Source organism: Torulaspora delbrueckii, chromosome 2, assembly GCF_000243375.1.
Source record: "Torulaspora delbrueckii CBS 1146 chromosome 2, complete genome".
Taxonomy (NCBI): Eukaryota; Fungi; Ascomycota; class Saccharomycetes; order Saccharomycetales; family Saccharomycetaceae; genus Torulaspora; species Torulaspora delbrueckii.
In genome coordinates this window covers 507,227-527,397 of record NC_016502.1, presented here as the reverse complement: position 1 = coordinate 527,397, position 20,171 = coordinate 507,227, and the positions used below count along the sequence as shown (strand labels likewise).

The 20,171-nt window shown below is 41.9% G+C and overlaps 11 protein-coding genes across 11 annotated transcripts; 5 read left to right on the top strand and 6 right to left on the bottom strand.

The window, feature by feature from the left end:
* Positions 1-23: 23 nt before the first annotated feature.
* On the bottom strand, positions 24-1,133 carry RIM2 (Rim2p; the record flags this gene model as incomplete). The annotated part of the gene is made up of 1 exon (XM_003679586.1): positions 24-1,133. The coding sequence occupies one exon, from the start codon at positions 1,131-1,133 to the stop codon at positions 24-26; it is 1,110 nt and encodes a 369-aa protein (XP_003679634.1).
* A 280-nt stretch (positions 1,134-1,413) lies between these two features.
* On the bottom strand, positions 1,414-2,064 carry RPL21A (60S ribosomal protein eL21; the record flags this gene model as incomplete). The annotated part of the gene is made up of 2 exons (XM_003679585.1): positions 1,414-1,885; positions 2,054-2,064. The coding sequence occupies 2 exons, from the start codon at positions 2,062-2,064 to the stop codon at positions 1,414-1,416; spliced, it is 483 nt and encodes a 160-aa protein (XP_003679633.1).
* Positions 2,065-2,799: 735 nt separating this feature from the next.
* RPS9B (40S ribosomal protein uS4) lies at positions 2,800-3,688 on the bottom strand (the record flags this gene model as incomplete). The annotated part of the gene is made up of 2 exons (XM_003679584.1): positions 2,800-3,377; positions 3,682-3,688. The coding sequence occupies 2 exons, from the start codon at positions 3,686-3,688 to the stop codon at positions 2,800-2,802; spliced, it is 585 nt and encodes a 194-aa protein (XP_003679632.1).
* A 217-nt stretch (positions 3,689-3,905) lies between these two features.
* Positions 3,906-5,087, bottom strand: TDEL0B02910 (homocitrate synthase; the record flags this gene model as incomplete). The annotated part of the gene is made up of 1 exon (XM_003679583.1): positions 3,906-5,087. The coding sequence occupies one exon, from the start codon at positions 5,085-5,087 to the stop codon at positions 3,906-3,908; it is 1,182 nt and encodes a 393-aa protein (XP_003679631.1).
* A 548-nt stretch (positions 5,088-5,635) lies between these two features.
* Positions 5,636-11,260, top strand: MOT1 (DNA-binding ATPase; the record flags this gene model as incomplete). The annotated part of the gene is made up of 1 exon (XM_003679582.1): positions 5,636-11,260. The coding sequence occupies one exon, from the start codon at positions 5,636-5,638 to the stop codon at positions 11,258-11,260; it is 5,625 nt and encodes a 1,874-aa protein (XP_003679630.1).
* A 199-nt stretch (positions 11,261-11,459) lies between these two features.
* On the top strand, positions 11,460-11,903 carry TDEL0B02890 (uncharacterized protein; the record flags this gene model as incomplete). The annotated part of the gene is made up of 1 exon (XM_003679581.1): positions 11,460-11,903. The coding sequence occupies one exon, from the start codon at positions 11,460-11,462 to the stop codon at positions 11,901-11,903; it is 444 nt and encodes a 147-aa protein (XP_003679629.1).
* A 99-nt stretch (positions 11,904-12,002) lies between these two features.
* On the bottom strand, positions 12,003-12,776 carry GDT1 (putative ribosome biosynthesis protein GDT1; the record flags this gene model as incomplete). Its single annotated transcript, XM_003679580.1, has 1 exon — positions 12,003-12,776. One exon carries the CDS (start codon positions 12,774-12,776, stop codon positions 12,003-12,005), a length of 774 nt encoding a protein of 257 aa, XP_003679628.1.
* Positions 12,777-13,013: 237 nt separating this feature from the next.
* PCH2 (Pch2p) lies at positions 13,014-14,804 on the bottom strand (the record flags this gene model as incomplete). The annotated part of the gene is made up of 2 exons (XM_003679579.1): positions 13,014-13,160; positions 13,230-14,804. 2 exons carry the CDS (start codon positions 14,802-14,804, stop codon positions 13,014-13,016), a joined length of 1,722 nt encoding a protein of 573 aa, XP_003679627.1.
* A 680-nt stretch (positions 14,805-15,484) lies between these two features.
* Positions 15,485-16,309, top strand: GLO4 (hydroxyacylglutathione hydrolase GLO4; the record flags this gene model as incomplete). Its single annotated transcript, XM_003679578.1, has 1 exon — positions 15,485-16,309. The coding sequence occupies one exon, from the start codon at positions 15,485-15,487 to the stop codon at positions 16,307-16,309; it is 825 nt and encodes a 274-aa protein (XP_003679626.1).
* Positions 16,310-16,523: 214 nt separating this feature from the next.
* Positions 16,524-17,738, top strand: CUE5 (ubiquitin-binding protein CUE5; the record flags this gene model as incomplete). The annotated part of the gene is made up of 1 exon (XM_003679577.1): positions 16,524-17,738. The coding sequence occupies one exon, from the start codon at positions 16,524-16,526 to the stop codon at positions 17,736-17,738; it is 1,215 nt and encodes a 404-aa protein (XP_003679625.1).
* Positions 17,739-18,557: 819 nt separating this feature from the next.
* WHI2 (Whi2p) lies at positions 18,558-19,982 on the top strand (the record flags this gene model as incomplete). The annotated part of the gene is made up of 1 exon (XM_003679576.1): positions 18,558-19,982. One exon carries the CDS (start codon positions 18,558-18,560, stop codon positions 19,980-19,982), a length of 1,425 nt encoding a protein of 474 aa, XP_003679624.1.
* Between the last annotated feature and the right edge of the window lie 189 nt (positions 19,983-20,171).

The window sequence follows — 20,171 nt, the reverse complement described above, 5'->3', positions numbered from 1 at the left end:
CCTTCTTATGATGTGATATGGTATCACGATAATAGTTTGATAACCAACTCCCAAGTACCAAACATGATGATACTATTAGGCACAGTTCTCATTAAATGTGGTGTCAATCCGCTGTACATCGACGCGAATCCTTCTTCTTTGATTATCACTCGGAAACTCTGAATCAAACCAGTGTATTTCAACTTCCCATTTTCCAAAGGAGCTTGTCTCAACCTCGTTCTAACCACTTCATGAGGGTACGTTATAATACTGGCAACAAATTTAGCGAGACCTGCACTACCGGACCTCTGACACCATTCTTTAATCTTTTCCGATGTAGCCTTGCGTCTGTCATCCGAGTGTCCAAACCTTTCGATAGATCTTTCCTTAAGTAAGCGCTTCATCTGTTCATAGAGCAACCATTGTAATATACTCTCCACAGATCCTAAATACGACGCACTCAAACCTTTGTATAAGCCACGGATACCCTCGTTGTGCAGTATACTTTTTATGCAGTCCCAAGAGTTTTTATAGTTTCTGGTAACACCTGCTTTATCCAGTTGCAGCCTTGTCTTTACCATCCATATTGGATTTGTAGCCGTAGAGGTTGCCCAACCGGCGGTTGCGGCTGCCATAAGATGGATCCAAGCCGATTCATTCCCGTTGTTAAATGCGCGGGAGTACATGTCTTTTGTTGTACCATAAGTGAAGAAGTTAATACTTCTGGCCGGTATAACACCTACCAAATTAGGTCCCAAACCTTTGAAAAGACTCCGAAATCCTTCATTTCTATAAACTTTGTTCAAAATTCCAAAGGTCTCTTTAAAATGAGTACCTGCTTGCACAACGTAATTAAATGCCCTGGGACCCGTTGTTGCAGCTTCTCGACTCACCGATGACTTGTACACTGACTGATAAACATCACTTTGAAGTCTTGTCTTAACTAGATCAAACGGACATGTCACTACCGCACCTGCCATACCACCAACACCTCCCGCAACGAAATGAACCCATGGTTTTGTAGTTGGGCGGCTCTCCCCCTCTGAATCAGGTAGTCGGGCATCTTTAAAGTTGGAACCTTTTTCATCACTGGCAAGGTACGGTACGGATGCTCTAGCGTCTTCTTCCCATTCTTCAAGACTTTTTCTAGGCATGTTAGATATCCTCCTGCTTATTCCAGATCCTACCGAACCTTAATTACCAAAGAACTGTCTATATTCACTCCAGGCCTCTTGAGATGCCCAGATTTTTATTTTTTTTATTACTCAATTTTTCACTGTAAGCCATGAGAAGCAAGCTAAACCATCGCATGAATACATGAATAGCAGACTGATGATCAACGATAACTTGTACATTGTTATAGATTAAAGACAATTATACATGATGATATAAAGAGCACTGAAAAATTCCCCATTGAAATAACCATCGAGTAAATTAGATGAAAGTCTCGTAAGGAACTGGAGCCAAAGTTTGAGGAACGTTGCTTTCGGTAGAGATGATACGGGCTTCTCTTGGTTGAGCTGGTTGTCTCTTCAATTGGACGGCAACACCTTGAGCCTTAGCTTCAGTACGCTTGGCGGCGTTGTCCTTGACTCTTTGCAAAAATTCGGTTCTACACTTGGAGTGCTTGACGTGTTCAACTCTCAAACTCAATCTCTTTTCCAAGTATCTGTTACCGACCATCTTGTAGATGATAACACCAACAGAAGACTTGGTGACGTTGAAGACAACACCGGTCTTACCTTGGTAGACCTTGTGTGGCATACCCTTTTGGATGGAACCGTTGGCCTTGATATCAACGATGTCACCAACTTTGTAGACCTTCAGGTAGGTGGACAATGGAATAGCACCATGCTTCCTGAAGTCACGTTGGAACATGTAACGAGTACGAGATCTGTAACCATGTCTATTTGAAAGGGAATTAGCCCATAAGTTAGTATATTGCTCAATCGATGCGTACAGTATATTCCATCAATCGAATTCAATATCGCTGGTCATTTCAATATATCATAATTTCATTTCGGATGATAATAGTACTGTACAGTTTCCAGTTTTTAATGCTTTATCCACATACGATTTACCCATTTTTGCTTATTGTCCTTGTTATCGTCGAGTCTAAGATTACTAAACCCAGTACTGTTCTTGAACTAAATTTCAATATACACAAGCAGCCTGAGTGTTATTGCGAGGTTCCATCTGCCTAGCGATTCAGTGAGCTTAGCTGAGGATTTGCAGAGAGACAGAGGGATCCCAGCCTAGCGCTGCCTAGCCCAGTCTACCATGATACTGCCCAGCTAGAGTGAAACTACACTAGACACTGCCTAGCCAGCGGAAGGAGCTCAATACTACTGTTCAGCCTGGGCAGAAGGAGGCTTCGGCCGGCATTTACCTAACGCGAGTTTTTTCTAAACCTTTTGTAATTTTTCAAAAATAATATCTGGCTGTACTGTCAAATGTGTATGGGTGAAGCAGTCACACAATATTCCTATAACTAATCTTGCAGTAATAGGAACATAGAGTGAGAACACTTGTACTTGATTAATCTTTCCTGGTTTATTCTAGCATTAGAATGTAGACAAGAAACTTGTACCTAGTTATTCGTAAATTTTTATTCTATTATACAATGCTACATCTCGTTAATACTGTAGGATTTGGTTTTACAGAAAATCAAACTGTTTCAATATCTTACAAAGGACTTCATATATAAGTTACATGAAGAAACCAATGTTGACTTGATTGAAGGATTCTCCAAAAAAGGGGTGGGGAAATTGAAAGGGATTAGAAAAATGGATGCTATATTACACTTGATGAGCGATCCGTTTATTCTTCGTCCTCTTCAGCAGCGGCATCATCACCACCTTCAGAAGCCTTTCCGGCGTTCTTTCTGGCGACTCTACCTGGTCTGCCACCACCGAATGGAGAAGATGGAGCGAAGTCAATGTGCTTCTCGGAGTCCAATCTAACCATGAAAGATGGGACGTTGACAATTTGCTTACCAACAGCAATGTGTCTTTGAGTGATCAAGACTCTAGCGTGGTGAACAGACTTGGCCAAACCCAACTTGTAAACTTGAGTTTGCAATCTTCTTTCCAAGAAATCTTCGGTCTTCAAAGCCAAGACATAATCCAGCTTCTTCTTGTCTTCGGACAAGACACCGATTCTCACCAATCTTCTGATCAAGGCATTACCATCGAATAATCTCTTTGGGTCCTTTTCATCTCTGGTCAACAAATCTCTGGCAGCACGACGGATCTTAGACAATTGGAAAGTGATTCTGTAAATCTCTCTCTTGTTCTTCAAACCGAATTCACCAGCCAATTTCAATTCAGCGTCCAAACGAGAAGATTCGTAAGGTCTCTTTGGGGTAGAGTAAGTCTTAGAGTAAGTTCTTGGAGCTCCTGTTGAAATAATAAATTATGTTAGTTGACATGCAACTTGGGTAAGAGGTTCAAGGGTCTACACATAAATAATAAAGAGCACTTCTCATAGGACAGTCCGCATAGGACTAAGGCACTTTTGCAAATTCTGACAAACCTTAACCTGAAGTGTCGGGATTTCAGTGCTAAGGTTATAATTGTCAGATACAAAAGTGTCCAGTTTCATCGAGAATATCTCTTTAAAATTTATGAGGACCCGAACCTCGAAGGCTATTACAATTGTTAATTGAATAGTACCTTCATAATGGTATGAATAAAAACGTACTTGGCATTGTTGCTTAACCGTTGATTTCTTATCTTTCTTTCAAGAGACAATAATACAAAGCTGTTGTGAAGACACCGCTGATGAATACTTTTATAGTGGAAAGTTTGTCAGATCCGTCAAGTTGCGTCGTTGAAAAATAACAGAAAGGGAGAAGTCGCGTGGTAGAAAAAAAAATTGAAAAAAAAATGAGAACATAATGTAGAGGTTTATGATAAACAGTCATTCTATAGAGCAGAGTGGTAGTCCTTGATAACGGAATCAACATCATCGATACCTAATGGTCTAATATCACCCATTTGCTTGATCTTTTGAGTAACTTCCTTAACTTGATCGTCAGTCAATTGAAGATTTAGTTGTTCGACTCTTGACTTGATAGCGTTCCAACCGGTCAGCTTATTGGCGAAATGAATGTACCTAGTGATACCGAAATCTGCTGGGTTCAAAATCTCGTAAGTAGATGGATTAGCTAAGATAGCTTTTGCGTGGATACCGGCCTTGTGAGTGAAGGCACAGAACCCAGTAATAGGGTTATTGAAAGGCAAGTTGACTTCTACTGCCTCAGCGACTAAAGTTTCCAAATCACGTAGTTTCTTCAAATTGTACTTGGACTTGACATATTCGGGAGCCGAGACAATCATTCTAGCCATTAATCCACCCAGTGGGACAATACCATTTCTCTCACCAATACCCAAAACACATGTATCGATAAGCTTGGCGCCACCCTCTAGAGCAGAGTAAGCGTTACCGATGGCACAACCGGTATCATCGTGGAAATGACACTCGATATCACAGGACACCACCGATTTCAATGATCTAACCAGATCGTACACTTGCCTTGGGTTGGCACAGCCAACCGTATCGGCAATACCCACACGATCCACACCAATCTTATCGACAGTCTTGTAGATATTTAACAAATCCACGATATCAGAACGGAAGGAGTCCTCGGAAGAAAATCTGATCTCTAGACCTTTAGATTTGACAAATTCAATAACCTCGATCGCACTCTTTGCGATATAGTTCATATCCTTACCATGGGAATATTGTCTCAAAAACTTGGAAGTGCCAATAACCACATCCACACCATCTACACCAGTCTCCACAGCGACTTTTGCATCGTCCATGTGACAACGAATGTGAGTTAGGATCTTTGCCTTCAAGCCTAATTTACAAATAGCTTCACAATCACGTCTGGATTGTTCAGACGCTACAGGAGAGGTCAATTCAATGTAATCAACACCAAAATCATCCAATGCCTTGGCAATTTCGATTTTCTTCTCTGTACTAAAGAATGCATTGGCAAATTGTTCACCTTCTCTCAAAGTCGACTCAATAATTTGGAATTTGTTAACATTAGACACTAAATCGGCCACATTAGGCGAATAAGGATTTGAAAGCACAGACATTTTCACTACTTAGCTTCTCTTTATAGGAAGACTCGTAATCTTTCAATTGAAATTGTTTAATCAATACTGGAGCTCTACAATAGTGTGAAAACGTAGAAAAAAGAAATTACGGCTGTGTTACCCGACTTGAATTACTCCAACTCAAGCGACCACTTTTCATAACTCTTTCACTGTCTAAACAACATCTAACTTTACTCACCAACAAAAGCCCAATTAGCTCTGATTCAACTTGACTTCAACTACTTGTGCCCATACTTCCTTCGCCGCACTACTACGTGTTATGCTGTTTTTTTTTTCTTTGAAGCGCGTAGCGCGCAGCGCGCAGCTTTTCATTTTTTTTTTGCCCAACGGGGTCCTTTCATATAAAAGCATCTTATTTTGTACAAACCCGGTGGAAGCGATTTTTTTTTCGATTAAGCGAAAGAACTGGAACGGTGGCAAAAAGAGTTTTTAGGGGAGACCTGCCACAAAAACAGAATTATATATAAACAACACGAAAAAGGTGGGCGGCTAAAATTGTTCTCTACTACACACAAGTACTTTAACAAATGACTTCACAAGTGTCCAGACTGGACCGGCAGGTTATCCTGCTGGAGACCGGTTCGACACAGTTCATTAGGAATATGGCAGCAGACCAGCTAGGAGAGCTGGCGAAACAGCATCCGGAAGATATCCTGTCGTTGCTGTCAAGGGTATACCCGTTTTTGCTGGTCAAGAAATGGGAGACTAGAGTGACCGCCGCTAGGGCGGTCGGAGCCATAGTAGCGCACGCGCCACTATGGGACCCAAACGCCGAAGAATTGCTGGAACAAGAGGAGAATTCAAACGGGGAGACGACTGCCAAAATCAAGTTGGAGCAAGAGATGCAGCTCAAGCTGGAAGAAGTCAGTGGTGAGAATGAGTTTAGACAGGACGACAAAAGGCTTATATCGTTAGCCCAGTGGAATTTACACGAATTGTTCAAATCGAATCGAGTTTTACTGGCATCTAGTGTTAACGATTTTAATGATAGTTGGAATGCAGGCAGGAAACAGTCTAGAAAAAATTACGATAATGATGATGATTCTAATGAAGGTACCCCTCCGCGGGAACAAGTTAAGAGTGAGAATGGAGAAGTGCAGGTGAAGAAACAGGATTCCTTACGGTCTGCAGCGCCAAGTGCAGCGTCGTCAAAGAAATCTGCTCGTATGTTGGCCATGGCAAAGAGGAAAAAAAAAATGCAGGCCAAGAGTTCATCTAGTAAACCAGTGGATCTGTCCGAGAGTTATATATCCAAGAGTCTTATGAATCAACCTAATGAACTAGATTCTCCATCACCCACGACACTGAGTAATCCAAAATTAGATATTACTGAAAATTCCGATGCTAATAAGATTATGGTTGAATCTATGATGGTACCGATTCTAGAGAAACACGAAAGAGTCGCAGGATTAGTGTGGCAATTCCAAGGTGTCTATGAACTTTTGATAGATAACTTAATGAACGATGCCTGGGAAATAAGACATGGTGCTGCGTTGGGGTTAAGAGAGATCTTGAAACAACATGCACTTGGTGTGAGCAGAGTGAAAGGAAAAACCAAAGCGGAGAATTATTCCAGAAACACTAAGAGTCTAGAAGATTGTGCCACTAGGCTTTTGACCGTCTTCGCTCTCGATAGATTTGGTGATTACGTCTATGATACCGTTGTCGCACCAGTGAGAGAATCTGTGGCGCAAACTTTGGCTGCATTGTTAATTCATCTGAATGATGAACTATGTGTCAAAATTTTCTCTGCTTTGGAACAACTTGTTTTACAGGATCCTCAAATTGTTGCAATGCCCACCAAAATTTGGGAAGCTACTCATGGTGGTCTACTTGGAGTTAGATACTTCGTCAGTATCAAAACGGATTTCCTGCTTTCCAACAATTTACTGGATCATGTGGTCAAGATTGTGCTCTATGGTTTAAACCAACCAGATGACGATGTTCAAAGTGTTGCCGCAGCGATCCTATCTCCAATCACAAATGTGTTCGTAAAACTCGATCCTCAAACTATTGACCTCGTCTTGACTACGATTTGGTCCTCACTAACGCACTTGGATGATGACCTATCCTCCAGTGTTGGTTCTGTGATGGATCTACTGGCAAAGCTTTGTAAGCATGATGAGGTCCTTGATATACTGAGAAACAAAGCTATTCAAAACCCATCGGAGTGGTCATTCAAATCTCTCGTACCAAAACTTTACCTGTTCCTACGTCATTCCATTTCATCCGTGAGAAAAGCGGTACTTAATCTATTAAACGCATTCCTTTCCATTAAGGACGATTCAACCAAGAGTTGGTTGAATGGTAAAGTCTTTAGGTTGATTTTCCAAAATATTATCCTAGAGCAAAATCAAGACATTCTTAACCTTTCATTTGAAATTTATTGTTCCTTATTGAAAAATTATAAATCAAAGCATACAGAAAAGACTCTAGATCACGTACTGAGTAAGCATTTACAACCAATACTGCATTTGTTGAATACCCCTATAGGTGAAAATGGTAAAAATTATAGCATGGAATCACAGTACATTTTAAAACCATCACAGCATTATCAACTCCATCCTGATAAGAAAAGAAGCATATCGGAGGCTAATTATGAGTCGGATATCCCGCCACCGAAGAATAACGAACGTGTAAACATTGACGCACCAATGATCGCTGGTGATATAACTCTATTGGGGGTTGAAGTCATCAAGAACACTAGGGTCATGGGTGCGAAGGCATTTGGTTTAACTTTGTCATTATTTCAAAACTCAACTTTGAAATCGTTCTTTGATAACGTCCTAGTACGCTGCCTTGAGTTATCATATGCCACTCCACGAATGTTGGCTGCCATTATCGTCAGCGAATTTTGCAAAGCAAGAATGGAGGACGAATCGCCAGATTCAAATGTTCCACCTTTTGTGGAAGAAATGTTCGGTCCTATCATGAATGATCAACTTTCTAATCCTGAAACTTTACCTGTTTTCAGAGAATTTGTACCAAGTTTGAAGGCATTGAGAACACAGTGCCAGAGTCTACTAAATACTTTTGTGGACGTTGGTATGTTGCCACAACACAAGTTACCAAATGTACCAGTAATTTGCCAAGGTGAAACTGACGCGGGCCCAGAGGCATTCAACCTTCAACTCGCTGAAAGAGTTTACAAAGATTACTACGAAAAGATGTTCAAATCCATGAGCAACTCCTACAAACTGCTGGCAAAAAAGCCTCTAGAAGATGCTAAGCATCGTGTTCTCTTAGCTATCGAGGTAGCACAAGCATCAAGGCGCTCACATAATTGCAGCATCTTAGCAAACTATGCATCAGCTACTTTGAGGTTTAGTGGTCTTCCAAAGAAACTAAATCCGATCATCAGAGCCCTGATGGACAGCATTAAGGAAGAGAGAAATGAAATGTTACAGAATTTTTCTGGTGACTCGATCATGTATTTGATCAATGAATTGGTTGCTCATGAGAAAGCAACCGTTGCCGATAAGATCGTAAAGAATTTGTGCGGGTTCCTGTGTGTCGATACGACAGAAGTTCCGGAGTTTGCGGCCAACTCCTCATTAAAGAATTCAATTTTGACTTTGGTGAAGGAAAATAACTACTTAACAGTTCAAGATGATCCTCATTTGAAAAAACTCGCTGAAGAAGCTCATGTAAAGCGGAAAGGTGGTTTATACACTTTGGGTAGACTATTAGATGTCCTAGGAGAAAGAGCTTTGGTTGAAGTCTCACAGTTGAGGAAATCCTTGTTCGAACCGATCGATCAATTTGACGAATCCAACCAACAGGCTCTTGACAACCAGACTGGCCAAACCATCGTGGACTCGCTTGGAATATTGAGGGCAATTTTCCCGTTCATGCATGAAAAGTTACGGACAGAAGAGGTGGTCCCAAGGTTTCCAGTCTTACTTAAATTTTTAAGATCAGAATTTTCGGTGTTCAGATATTCCACAGCGAGAACCTTTGCAGACTTTGCCAAGACATCCAATATTTCTGTTATGACTTTTATTATACGAGAAGTTCTGCCGTTGTTAAACAACGCCGGCTCTGTCATTGATCGCCAAGGTGCTACTGAATTGATCTATCACCTATCGACGTCTTTGGGCACCGAAATTTTGCCTTACGTTATTTTCCTCATTGTACCTTTGTTGGGCCGTATGAGCGACTCAGACACAGACGTGAGAAGTTTGGCAACAACGACTTTTGCATCGATCATTAAACTTGTGCCATTAGAAGAAGGGATTGCTGATCCTGAGGGCTTACCTGAAGATCTCATGGTTGGGCGTGAGAGGGAACGTGATTTCATGAAACAAATGATGGATCCTTCGAAAGCTGAACCATTCAAAATGCCTGTCGCAATCAAAGCCACTTTAAGAAAATATCAACAGGATGGTCTGAATTGGCTTGCATTTTTGAACAAATATTATTTGCATGGTATACTTTGTGATGATATGGGTCTAGGTAAGACTTTGCAGACTATTTGTATCATCGCAAGTGATCAATACCTGAGAAATGAAGATTATCAAAAAACCAAATCTTTGAAAACAAGGCCTCTACCATCTTTGATTGTTTGTCCTCCCTCCTTGACTGGTCATTGGGAAAGTGAGTTCGAACAATACTCTCCTTTCTTAAAAGTCATAGTGTATGCTGGTGGACCATCGGTTCGTTACCCATTGAGAGATAAGTTATCGGAAGCAGATGTCATTGTCACGTCATATGATGTTGCTAGAAATGATTTGGCTGTGTTGACAAAGTTTGACTACAATTATTGCGTCCTTGATGAGGGCCATATCATCAAGAACTCTCAATCCAAACTCGCCAAGGCTGTCAAACAAATAAGCGCCAATCACAGATTGATTTTGACTGGTACTCCTATTCAGAACAATGTTGTCGAACTGTGGTCGCTATTTGATTTTTTAATGCCAGGATTCTTAGGAACAGAAAAGATGTTCCAGGAAAGATTTGCCAAGCCTATTGGAGCTTCAAGAAATAGTAAGTCCTACTCTAAAGATCAAGAAAAAGGCGCACTTGCATTAGAGGCCCTTCATAAGCAGGTCCTTCCATTCATGTTGAGAAGATTAAAGGAGGACGTGTTATCCGACCTACCGCCAAAAATCATACAAGATTACTACTGTGAATTAAGTGATTTGCAAAAACAGCTTTACAAGGATTTTTCTAAGAAACAGAAAAATGTTGTAGAGAAAGATATCGAAAGCAACACGGATGTGGAGGGGAAGCAACATATTTTTCAAGCATTACAATACATGAGAAAGCTGTGTAATCACCCTGCATTAGTTCTTTCACCTGATCATCCACAATTGCGTCAAGTTGAGGAATACTTGAGGCAGACCCACATGGACTTACATGATATCACGAATGCCCCTAAATTAGAAGCTTTGCGTAATCTACTGTTGGAGTGTGGGATCGGAGAGCAAGACGTAGATAAGAAGAATTCTCAGAATCAGCTTCCATCCACAGAAAATGTGATATCGCAACATCGTGCTTTGATTTTCTGTCAATTGAAGGATATGCTGGATATGGTTGAAAATGACCTATTCAAAAAGTATATGCCCTCTGTCACATATATGAGGCTAGATGGTAGTGTCGAACCAAGAGACAGACAAAAGGTAGTCAGAAAATTCACCGATGATCCATCCATTGACTGTTTATTGTTAACCACTAAAGTTGGAGGCTTGGGTTTGAACCTGACTGGCGCAGATACGGTTATCTTTGTGGAACACGATTGGAACCCGATGAGTGATTTGCAAGCTATGGATCGTGCTCATAGATTGGGTCAGAAAAAGGTTGTGAATGTTTACAGAATAATTACGAAGGGCACTTTAGAAGAAAAGATCATGGGTCTGCAAAAGTTCAAGATGAACATAGCGTCGACTGTTGTTAATCAACAAAACAATGGTCTAGCAAACATGGATACCCATCAATTACTTGACTTGTTCGATAGCGATAATGTTCCTTCGCAAGAAAACGAAGAGGCACAGCCACAAGACACCAATGGTGCTGGTATGGAAGATATCGCAAACGAGACAGGATTGAGTGGCAAAGCAAAGGAAGCCCTTGGAGAATTGAAAGAACTATGGGATCCTTCGCAGTACGAGGAAGAGTACAACTTGGATAACTTTATCAAGACACTTCGTTAGTAAGTGTGTACGCATCATAGGACAATTGATACATTGCATACAACAAATTGTAATTTCTACACTCATCTGTAAATATAAAACTTCATATGTGTTTTTTTTTCGGAATGCTCAAAGTTCGATGAGCTTTTCCATATTGACGAAATCAGAAGGCTGTTAAAACTGTTAATGTGCTTATCTCTAGAGAAAAGCTCAAATCTACATGTCAAGTTTACAGGACCAAATTGATGCAAGGAAACGAAGGTTAGCAGAGCTACGAAGCAAGCGGAATAATGCTGCTTCTTCTTCAGATAAACACGATGAACGCGAGCACAAGAAGAGTAAGATTAGACCGGTGAGGCGAGACTTTGACATCGTGAAGCAAGAAGTGGCAGCCCAGTCGACGGATAAATTGCGGAGCCTCACGGTTGAGACGTCATCTACACAATTCAAGAAACAAGCAGGCGATGAGGCCGAAAGAAGTGATGAAATAGTAACGGGCTCTGAGAGACCTTCGAGCACTAAGGCCAAGCATAATGGGGGAATTGATGCAATGAGAGCAAAAGTAGAGAAAGATTTACGAGTGTTGGATAGGCGAACAAATGAGGAGATCAGGAGAATAGTTCGACGGGAATTTATGCAAGACGCTTTGACAAAGAATGGGTAGAGATCGCACTTGAAGTGAAGGGATGACATTTACTTTGTAAGAGTATTCAAGTAAGATTAATGGCAGCAATTGAATAAATATAAATAGGTCTATCGGTATCTAGGCGCTCTCTTCTAGAGTGAAAGCTTCGTAGATGTACAAAATGGCGAAAATGAAGAATGAAAATGCACCACCCAAGGTAACAGTTCTCATACTGATCTTGGAAGCCAACAGTTTGCCGCCAAGCACAGCGATACCTGTACAGAGTAGGTGCCCCACAACAGCACCAGAGATGACATGCCAATAGTATCGATCGGAAGCCATAGCAACGATGCTAATTTGAGATCTATCTCCAAACTCTCCAAGGAAAATCATGGTAAATATTTGAACCCAAAGGGGAGAAAGAACAATTGATGTCGCATCGCTGACTTTAGCAGCAAACCTCTTGAATCCTGAAGCACCTCTAGCAAGTCTTCCCTCTGGAATGCCTGCAGTTTCAGTGTTATGCAAGTTTTTGTTGAAGTCACTGACAGCGATCTCCTCCTCAACTTCAGCGAGCTCCTCCTCAACACCTGCATCCTTGCTCATCTCTAGACCTTCGAGAGTCAATTTATAACCGAAGATCAAAAACATAATACCTGCAATGAAATGAGTGTGGCGCTCAGATATCAAAGTAATAAAAGAATGGCCAACTATACCTGACAAGATTGTCATTATAGCCAGCGATGAGGCTGCAGAGGAAAACACTAGCAATCTAGGATGACGCATTGCCATCAAAGCAGCTATTAGAAAAGTTTTGTCCCCAATTTCAGACACTCCAATCATGGAAACTGCCATGATGAAAGACTTCGTTGGGTTCTCAACCTGCTCGGGACTCTGTACAGTTGTAGCCATGATTGTAAAATGATCAATAGTCACGGTCTTGGTGTACTCTGTAGTGGACAAGTATGGAACTTTGTTACCTACTACTTTCAAAGGAGAGTATCGTGGTTTCTAGTTCATACCGTCTCCAATGTCCCTATCTGACGCTCTTTGCAAGCTTTAAATTCGAGATGTGGTCTTCGCATCGCGACGTATCTGAAAAATTTGTTTGAATTGACGACGATCCTGTTCAACAAAAGCGATCGACTATTACACGTGGTTCTGATTGCTTAGACTAGTCACCGACATCGCCAAGGCCAGTAGGAAGTTATCCAATGTTACTGGTATTGTTCTGAAATGCTCTGAGAGACAATTCAGTGGCAGTTTTCTTAGTGTTCTTCCGCTTGTTCCGGCACTCTAAAGAAGAATAGTGACTAAGTTAGTATCATTAACTTGGAAAAGAAACAGCTTTTGAATGTCACATACCAGGCATTTGTCTGCAATTGTTATCATGATTTGCTTGTATTTTGGGCTTTCCAAGATATCTGAGGAATCGCCCAAAACAGAGATTATTCCCTTGGAGATTAGTCCTCGTAGGCCTAACGTCAAGATTTCGACAATTCCGTTTTTAGATGGATTACCAATGTAAAAGGCACCGTCTGTTCTGTCGACAAAAGCCGGATCGAGTGACTCAATAAGGTTTGATGTGGCTAGGACCAACAGATTGTTGTACTTCTTCAACCTATCCAATTGAGTAAGCAAAGTACTCACAACCCTAACTCCATCTGTCGATTCGTTCTTGTTGAGTAAATCGCTTCGGGAGAAAGCGATCGCTTCCACTTCATCGATCAATAGGCAAACGAACGAGGCATTCTGTTGATTGATCTTTAACAGATTCTCAACATCATTGAAAATGGTTGCCAAGTTTTTTGACGATTCACCGAACCATCGTGAGAATATCTGGGAGCATGATATCTCCACGACGATCCCCTTGTGAGTGGTATCTATGGGACTTACCTCTTGTGAAAATTCTCTTCTTATGGATAATTTGTGGCACAAAGCTTTGCAAATGGTTGTCTTCCCAGTTCCTGGAGGCCCATGTACGAGTAATAGCTTGTTGTTTGCTAGGATGTCCATATATGAATCGTCTTCAACATCTTTGGATAAACTAGCTATTTTGAGCGCTACTGTCGCATAGCTGTAAAATCTCTGCTTTATTCGATCGTCGAAATGTAACGATTCCCATAATCCTTCAAAATCTTGTGAGGGCAGCAGGGTTATCTTTGTTTGAGAGAGTGTCTGCTTGGAAACTCGTAACTTTGAGATTAGCCCACTGTAGATGGATAAGGAAGTCAAAGTTGGGCCATCTGGGTCTCCGTCATCGCTTCCATCGTCATCGTCGAGATCGATCTTGTCAAATTCTTCGAGCAAGACGTCGCTACCACTGTCCTGCAAATTATCCTCCAAGCAGCAATACAAATGGACAACGAAGAATCCATCGTGATAGACTGTAGGGAACAACTGAGGTTTGTTTTCAATCGCATTCTCACAACCTGTAACAATCTTACAAATACGTTCATGCAATTCGAAATGTGAGCTCTGATTGAGAGTGAGTAGGGAACTTTCTTCGAATACATCACAATGAATTCTCTTAATGAATAGCGAGAGAAAAAGGTTAGCATGCCCCTCATCCAAGTCCTCGAAATTATCAGAGCTTTCTTTTTTTTCCATCTGATGGAATACAACTTTTACCAAGCTCTTGATTATTCGACCCTGTGCTTCTGTGGGCGGCTCGCTGATCTCAATACTCCCATGTCCCTCACCAAGAAACACGCTCGAAGATAAAGTCAGATTATCGAGCTCTGAAGTTGTAAATCGAGATAGCTTCTTCCTTATAACGTTCTTGAGCAAGTTACAAAAGATTCTCATCTTTTCAGCTACCACTTCACCTGGTCCACTTGCTAAATCATCATTCGATTTGACCCTGTGTTCCTCAACCAACGCCAATCGTACCAAGCGTACCGTACTGCTCCTCAAATTTGCATCAACCATGTAAACCATCTCGAACTCAATATCACTGTAAAGTATGCTGTTTTCCTCCCCAGTGGCGTTTATCAAGTTGTCTTTATAGTTTCAAAATTAGCCGCCGATAAAATTTTACACAGACACCTAAGGAGAAAACAGTTGAAATGTTAACTCACCACTCTGCTATGTAGAAGGATGCGACTGGGAGCTTAAGAAGCAGATAGATTGTTCCTCGAGGAGCTTAATCAGAGCTTGCGAGATCCTCGAAATGATCGTAAGAGCTACAGGAAGGAATTACGAACAAGGAGCCAAATATAAATGCTGAATACAATGAAACTACTAGATCAAACAAATAACATTTAGAAAGCCACATTACGTGACAAATTCAGCATCATGGAGTATCTGTTTCACGTTTAGTAGGATGCGCCAGCTTTTGCAAATAAATGTCAACGAAACATCCGTAGAAGATAGAAAGAAGGAAACACAAAGCAGGAGCTATTCTATAGAGTACCAATGGCTTAGTGACAGATCTCAGCCGACCGTGGATGGATAATATGAAGAGATATGGCATCATTTAAAGGCCAATCGCTTTGTTACCCGGCAGAAGACTCTATTCGAAGCTTTAAACTAGGGGATGCAAGTAAGTTGAAGTAGTTTAACACAATTAGTGGTCTCATCTCAGTCTTTACTATATGATATCAAGGCAAGTTGGCAAGATGCACGTCAAACCTATTAAGATGAGATGGCTAACTGGAGGGGTCAACTATAGTTACCTCTTAACCACCCAGGACAGGAGCAAATCGTGGTTGATTGATTCAGCCGAGGTGGCAGAAGTGCTGCCCCACCTCAGCAACTCTGAAATGGACAGTATAGAGGCTATTGTCAATACACATCATCATTATGACCATGCTGGTGGTAACATTGCTATGTTAGCGGCCTTAAAGAAACAAATAGGACGCACTGTGAAGGTTATTGCAGGCTCGGGTAATTCGCCAGCTGCCTCAGATATCCCAAAACATCTACAACGTTACTCCTTGGGCGATTTAGAAATCACTTGTATCAGAACGCCTTGTCACACTCAGGATTCCGTTTGTTACCATGTGAAGGACTCTGATACGAACGAACAGGCTCTCTTTACTGGTGACACTTTATTCACTGCCGGTTGTGGGCGTTTCTTTGAAGGTACCGCAGAAGAGATGGATACAGCATTAAACGATAGGATTCCAAAAGGCGTCCAAGAACCCAACTGGAACATCACTCGAGTTTTCCCCGGTCACGAATACACAAAGAGCAACGTAAAATTCGTCCGCAAAGCGGTATACCCCAATCTTGGTGACAACAAGTCTTTCGATGAATTAGAAAAATTCTGTGAAGGACACGAAGTGACCACAGGTCATTTCACGCTCACTGACGAGATGCAATTCAACCCGTTCATGAAACTCAACGATCCACTTGTGAGAAAAGCAGTTTCAGACCACAAGAACGCATTCACGCACGCTCAGGTGATGAACCAACTGAGGAAGATGAAGAATGCAGCCTGAACAACCTACATAGGGCTTCGCCCCGCCAACATTATTTATTCATCATTGAGCTTTTAATTACTAGACAGCACCGTCACTATATACGCACTGGCCTTCTAAGTTTCTTCAAGTAAGGGGAAGATCAGTTCACGATCGATCACCACTATATCAAGGCTCCAGGATCACTCAGTGTGTCTACTCGTGGCTATACAGCTGATAATTGGAAGTAACTACAATGTCTGAGAAAATTGCTTTGAAAACTGAGGAAGAAACGGCTAAGGATACCACTAAAGATGTGGGGTCTGAGAAGCCAGTTACTCAGGTTAGCGATGTGATAGTACCAGAAGTAGCTGGTGCCAAGCTTGAAAAGGAATCGGAAGTTAAGAATGATGAGGAAAAGCCTCCATCTTTGCCAAATAGGAAAGATGCTAAGGGAGTCGAGCAGAAAACCCCTGCAGAGAATCCGATCTTTAAGCAACTGAAGGAAGCTTTCCCCAATTTGGAGGATAAGTCCATCAAAGCGGTTATAATAGCCTCTCAAGGTGCTGTGGACCCTGCTTTCAACGCTTTGTTGTATTTGTCGGACCCCGAGTCTGGTAGGGACATTGAACTGCCCAGTGAGCCAGTTACTACTCAGGCTCCAGAGTTGCCTGCAAGAAGGAGACAATCTCAATTGGAACAAGATGAGATGTTAGCACGTCAATTGGATCAACAGTACAATAAGACTCGCCAACGGCCACGCCATCAGAGACCTGTCGATGGAGAACGTGAAGCCTACAGGCAGAGATTAAGAGATCGCCAAAGAAGGGGTCAACAGCCTTTGACCCCTGAAGAGCAAAGAGAGTTAGAAGGTGATGACGATTCATGGGCCCAGTTTATGGAAAAGGATTTGCCTGAGCTACGGGACAGGGCAAATAAATCCATTCAGGAAACGGCTACCAAGCTTAACGGCTGGTTCAGCGGAATTCGCAAGAACTTGGTAGGTGAAGAAGCAGACTCCGCTTATCAGGGTGAACAGCAACGCGGTGGGTGGTATGATGATCCTTACTCTCGGGAACAGGATCAACATTACGCCGAGAAGGAGTTACCTAAGAAACCCGAAAGAAGAAGATTTAACTCTTTTGGTGCTCAAATTGGAGACGATTCTCTGGAGAATCATGGTATCACTTTGCAAAACAATGACTTGAACGATGATTTGGATGAAGAAGATGATATCCCACCTCAACTAGGCACCAAGACGTCGAATAAGGATGACAGAAGCGCTACGGAGGAAAAAGTGGTAGCCCAAACCACTTATATAGACACTCCCGATAACGCTAACAGGAAGAAATGGCAACCAGTGCCACCTGAACCAGTAGCCACCACGCCAACGAAGACTTCCGGCAAGCCAGTGCACGGTAAGAACGCTGATGAGGATGACTTCTTGATCAATAGCGAGGATGAAATGTAGTGCAAGGATAAGACAAGTGTTATAGGACTCTGTATCAGAAATGTTGATTCGTTTTTCTATCAGTGAGTTTTACGCTATGGATTAGCCAACTCATCAGATAATGTAGATAAGGTTAGTGAAACGTATTTCATCATGAAAGAGTGACGATTTGTCAGGATCCTTGAGCCTTCAAGAACAAAGATAAATCGTCGGCAGGTTTACTGACTTGTGAGAGTGATAAAGTTGATGAACATGCAAGTCTTAAGCAACCTTTTATACCACTGAAAAATTTTTCTAAAGCGATGAGCGAACAGAACAGTAAAGAACAAAACGAACTTAGCTGATGATATGTGTTTCCCGAAGCCTATACGCAAAGGCTTTTACTCAATTGCTTGTACTTCATAGTGTATTCTTAAGTCTATGAGCTAAACGGTTTTCCGACCAAAAGTTGCTCAAATCTCAAGCTTTTTCGCTTGCAAAATTCCCCTAGCAGATCAATTGATTACAGCAATCCGGTAGTTACTCTTAGAACCACTTATAAGGCTTCCTGAACAGCTTTCTTGTATTTTTTAAGCATTCTTCGAAACTTACGTCCTACGTATAATACGATATTGCAGCTCAGTTGAAAAAAGTTTAAGGATTAACAGAAAAAATATATGACGACTAGTCATAGAACAACGATAAAGCCATTGTCTTTACGCTTGAATCAACATCTGCAAGCGTTACTGGAGTAATATTTTCCGGTCATTGCATCAGTAAGCACTTCTAAGTCTGTTTGTTTGACAGCATAGGGTCCGAGATTGAGTAGTGTGAATTGCCAAAACTCAAGATTCAGCAGTGATGGAAAACATCGTCACACAGGTGTCCCAGGATGGACCAGGCACTAGCAATCCATTGTTGAGAGACCAGCAGGCAGGACAAGAATACGCGGAAGGTTATGAGGACGATGGGAATTCCTTGATTCATCTAAACATCCAGGAAAATCACTATTACATAACGCGAGACCAACTTATGTCACTTCCAGAATCGCTTCTACTGTGCCTATTCCCGTCCGGTGTGTTTCTAGATCGAGAGGGTCAAGTCATTACGAATCTGACACCCAACGACGAAGTCTACGTATCAAATTTCCCACCGGATTGTTTTGAATACATCATGGAAATATATACAAAGGCTTACGATGATTTGGTGAACTATCCCGTGAGTAAGATATTTGATAGAAACCTTTCACGCAAGGATAGCGGTTTGTCGTCTGCTGCACGTGGATTTTTCTCCTTTGGAAATTCAAGTTCACCAGGTACCGGCGCTGATCCAGAGAATGAGATTTTACATGCGAAGCCAACCATTATCGTATTGAGAGAAGATCTGGACTACTACTGCGTCCCACAAATTGAATTCGATTTTCAAACACCAGAGGCAAGTGATGATTTGTTGTACCACGTAATGGCTCAAGTGAAAGCAGCTGCGGGCAGCTACCTCACTTCGAAGACATCAATCTTCCAAGGATTGTACTCTTCGAACCGATTGAAAAACAAGAGGGAAAGCAAGAATCACAACTCCAAGGAAAGATTACTGGGGCCTGCAGAACAACATCTAATGGATATGCTTTGCTCATCAGGCTTCGAAAAGACCTCACAATGGGGAAATAGAAGTCAGGAACCAGGCAAAACTGTCATAAGCTCACTATCACTATGTCGAATCGCCAATGAAAGTACAGAAGATTTCAGAAACCAGTACCATGCCGCAAGAGCCAAATGGGAACAGGCGCAGCAGGAAACCATAACCCCTGTCGGATCATCCGTATCACTCTCATCACTGTCACAGACCAACTCACATAACAACACCACTACTACAACCTTGACAACCACCAAGTCCGCTTCTACGACCACACGTCCACCAACGGAGAAACGAAAGTCTCGACTCTCTACTCTGGCCGATAATGTTCGCTCCCGCTCCTCATCAGCTCAAAGATCGAGCTCTAAGCAAAGACAACCGAAACCCCCCGCCTCTACGATCTCGTGCCTAGGCCCGATATCAATGCCAAGCTACTTTTATTTTGGTCGCAAACCTGCACGCAAGTGCTGGTGGGGCGAAGAGGAAGTCAATCTCGATATCCAAGTCTACGGATCATGGGATGCAGCTGATAATAGATTGAACCTCAAGATGTCTAAGGATCCGAGTACCGGACTTACCGAGAGTACCATCCCCGTAACGCTGCACATCCGCCGCGTCTGGACGTTAGAGTTAAGCGCAGTGGGAGTTGAATAATGCATTCTTGCCCTCTATCCACTGTCTCTTGTATAGCTTGTATGAAATAGATAACTTCGACTAATCGAGAGAAAAAGGAAAAAACATCGTCATCTGCGCTGTAAACTTGTGAAAAAAAAAAATGCTTTAAGGTGGTTCGATAAGGAAAAACCTACCATGTGGATATATTATTGCAGCATTCTCCAAGCT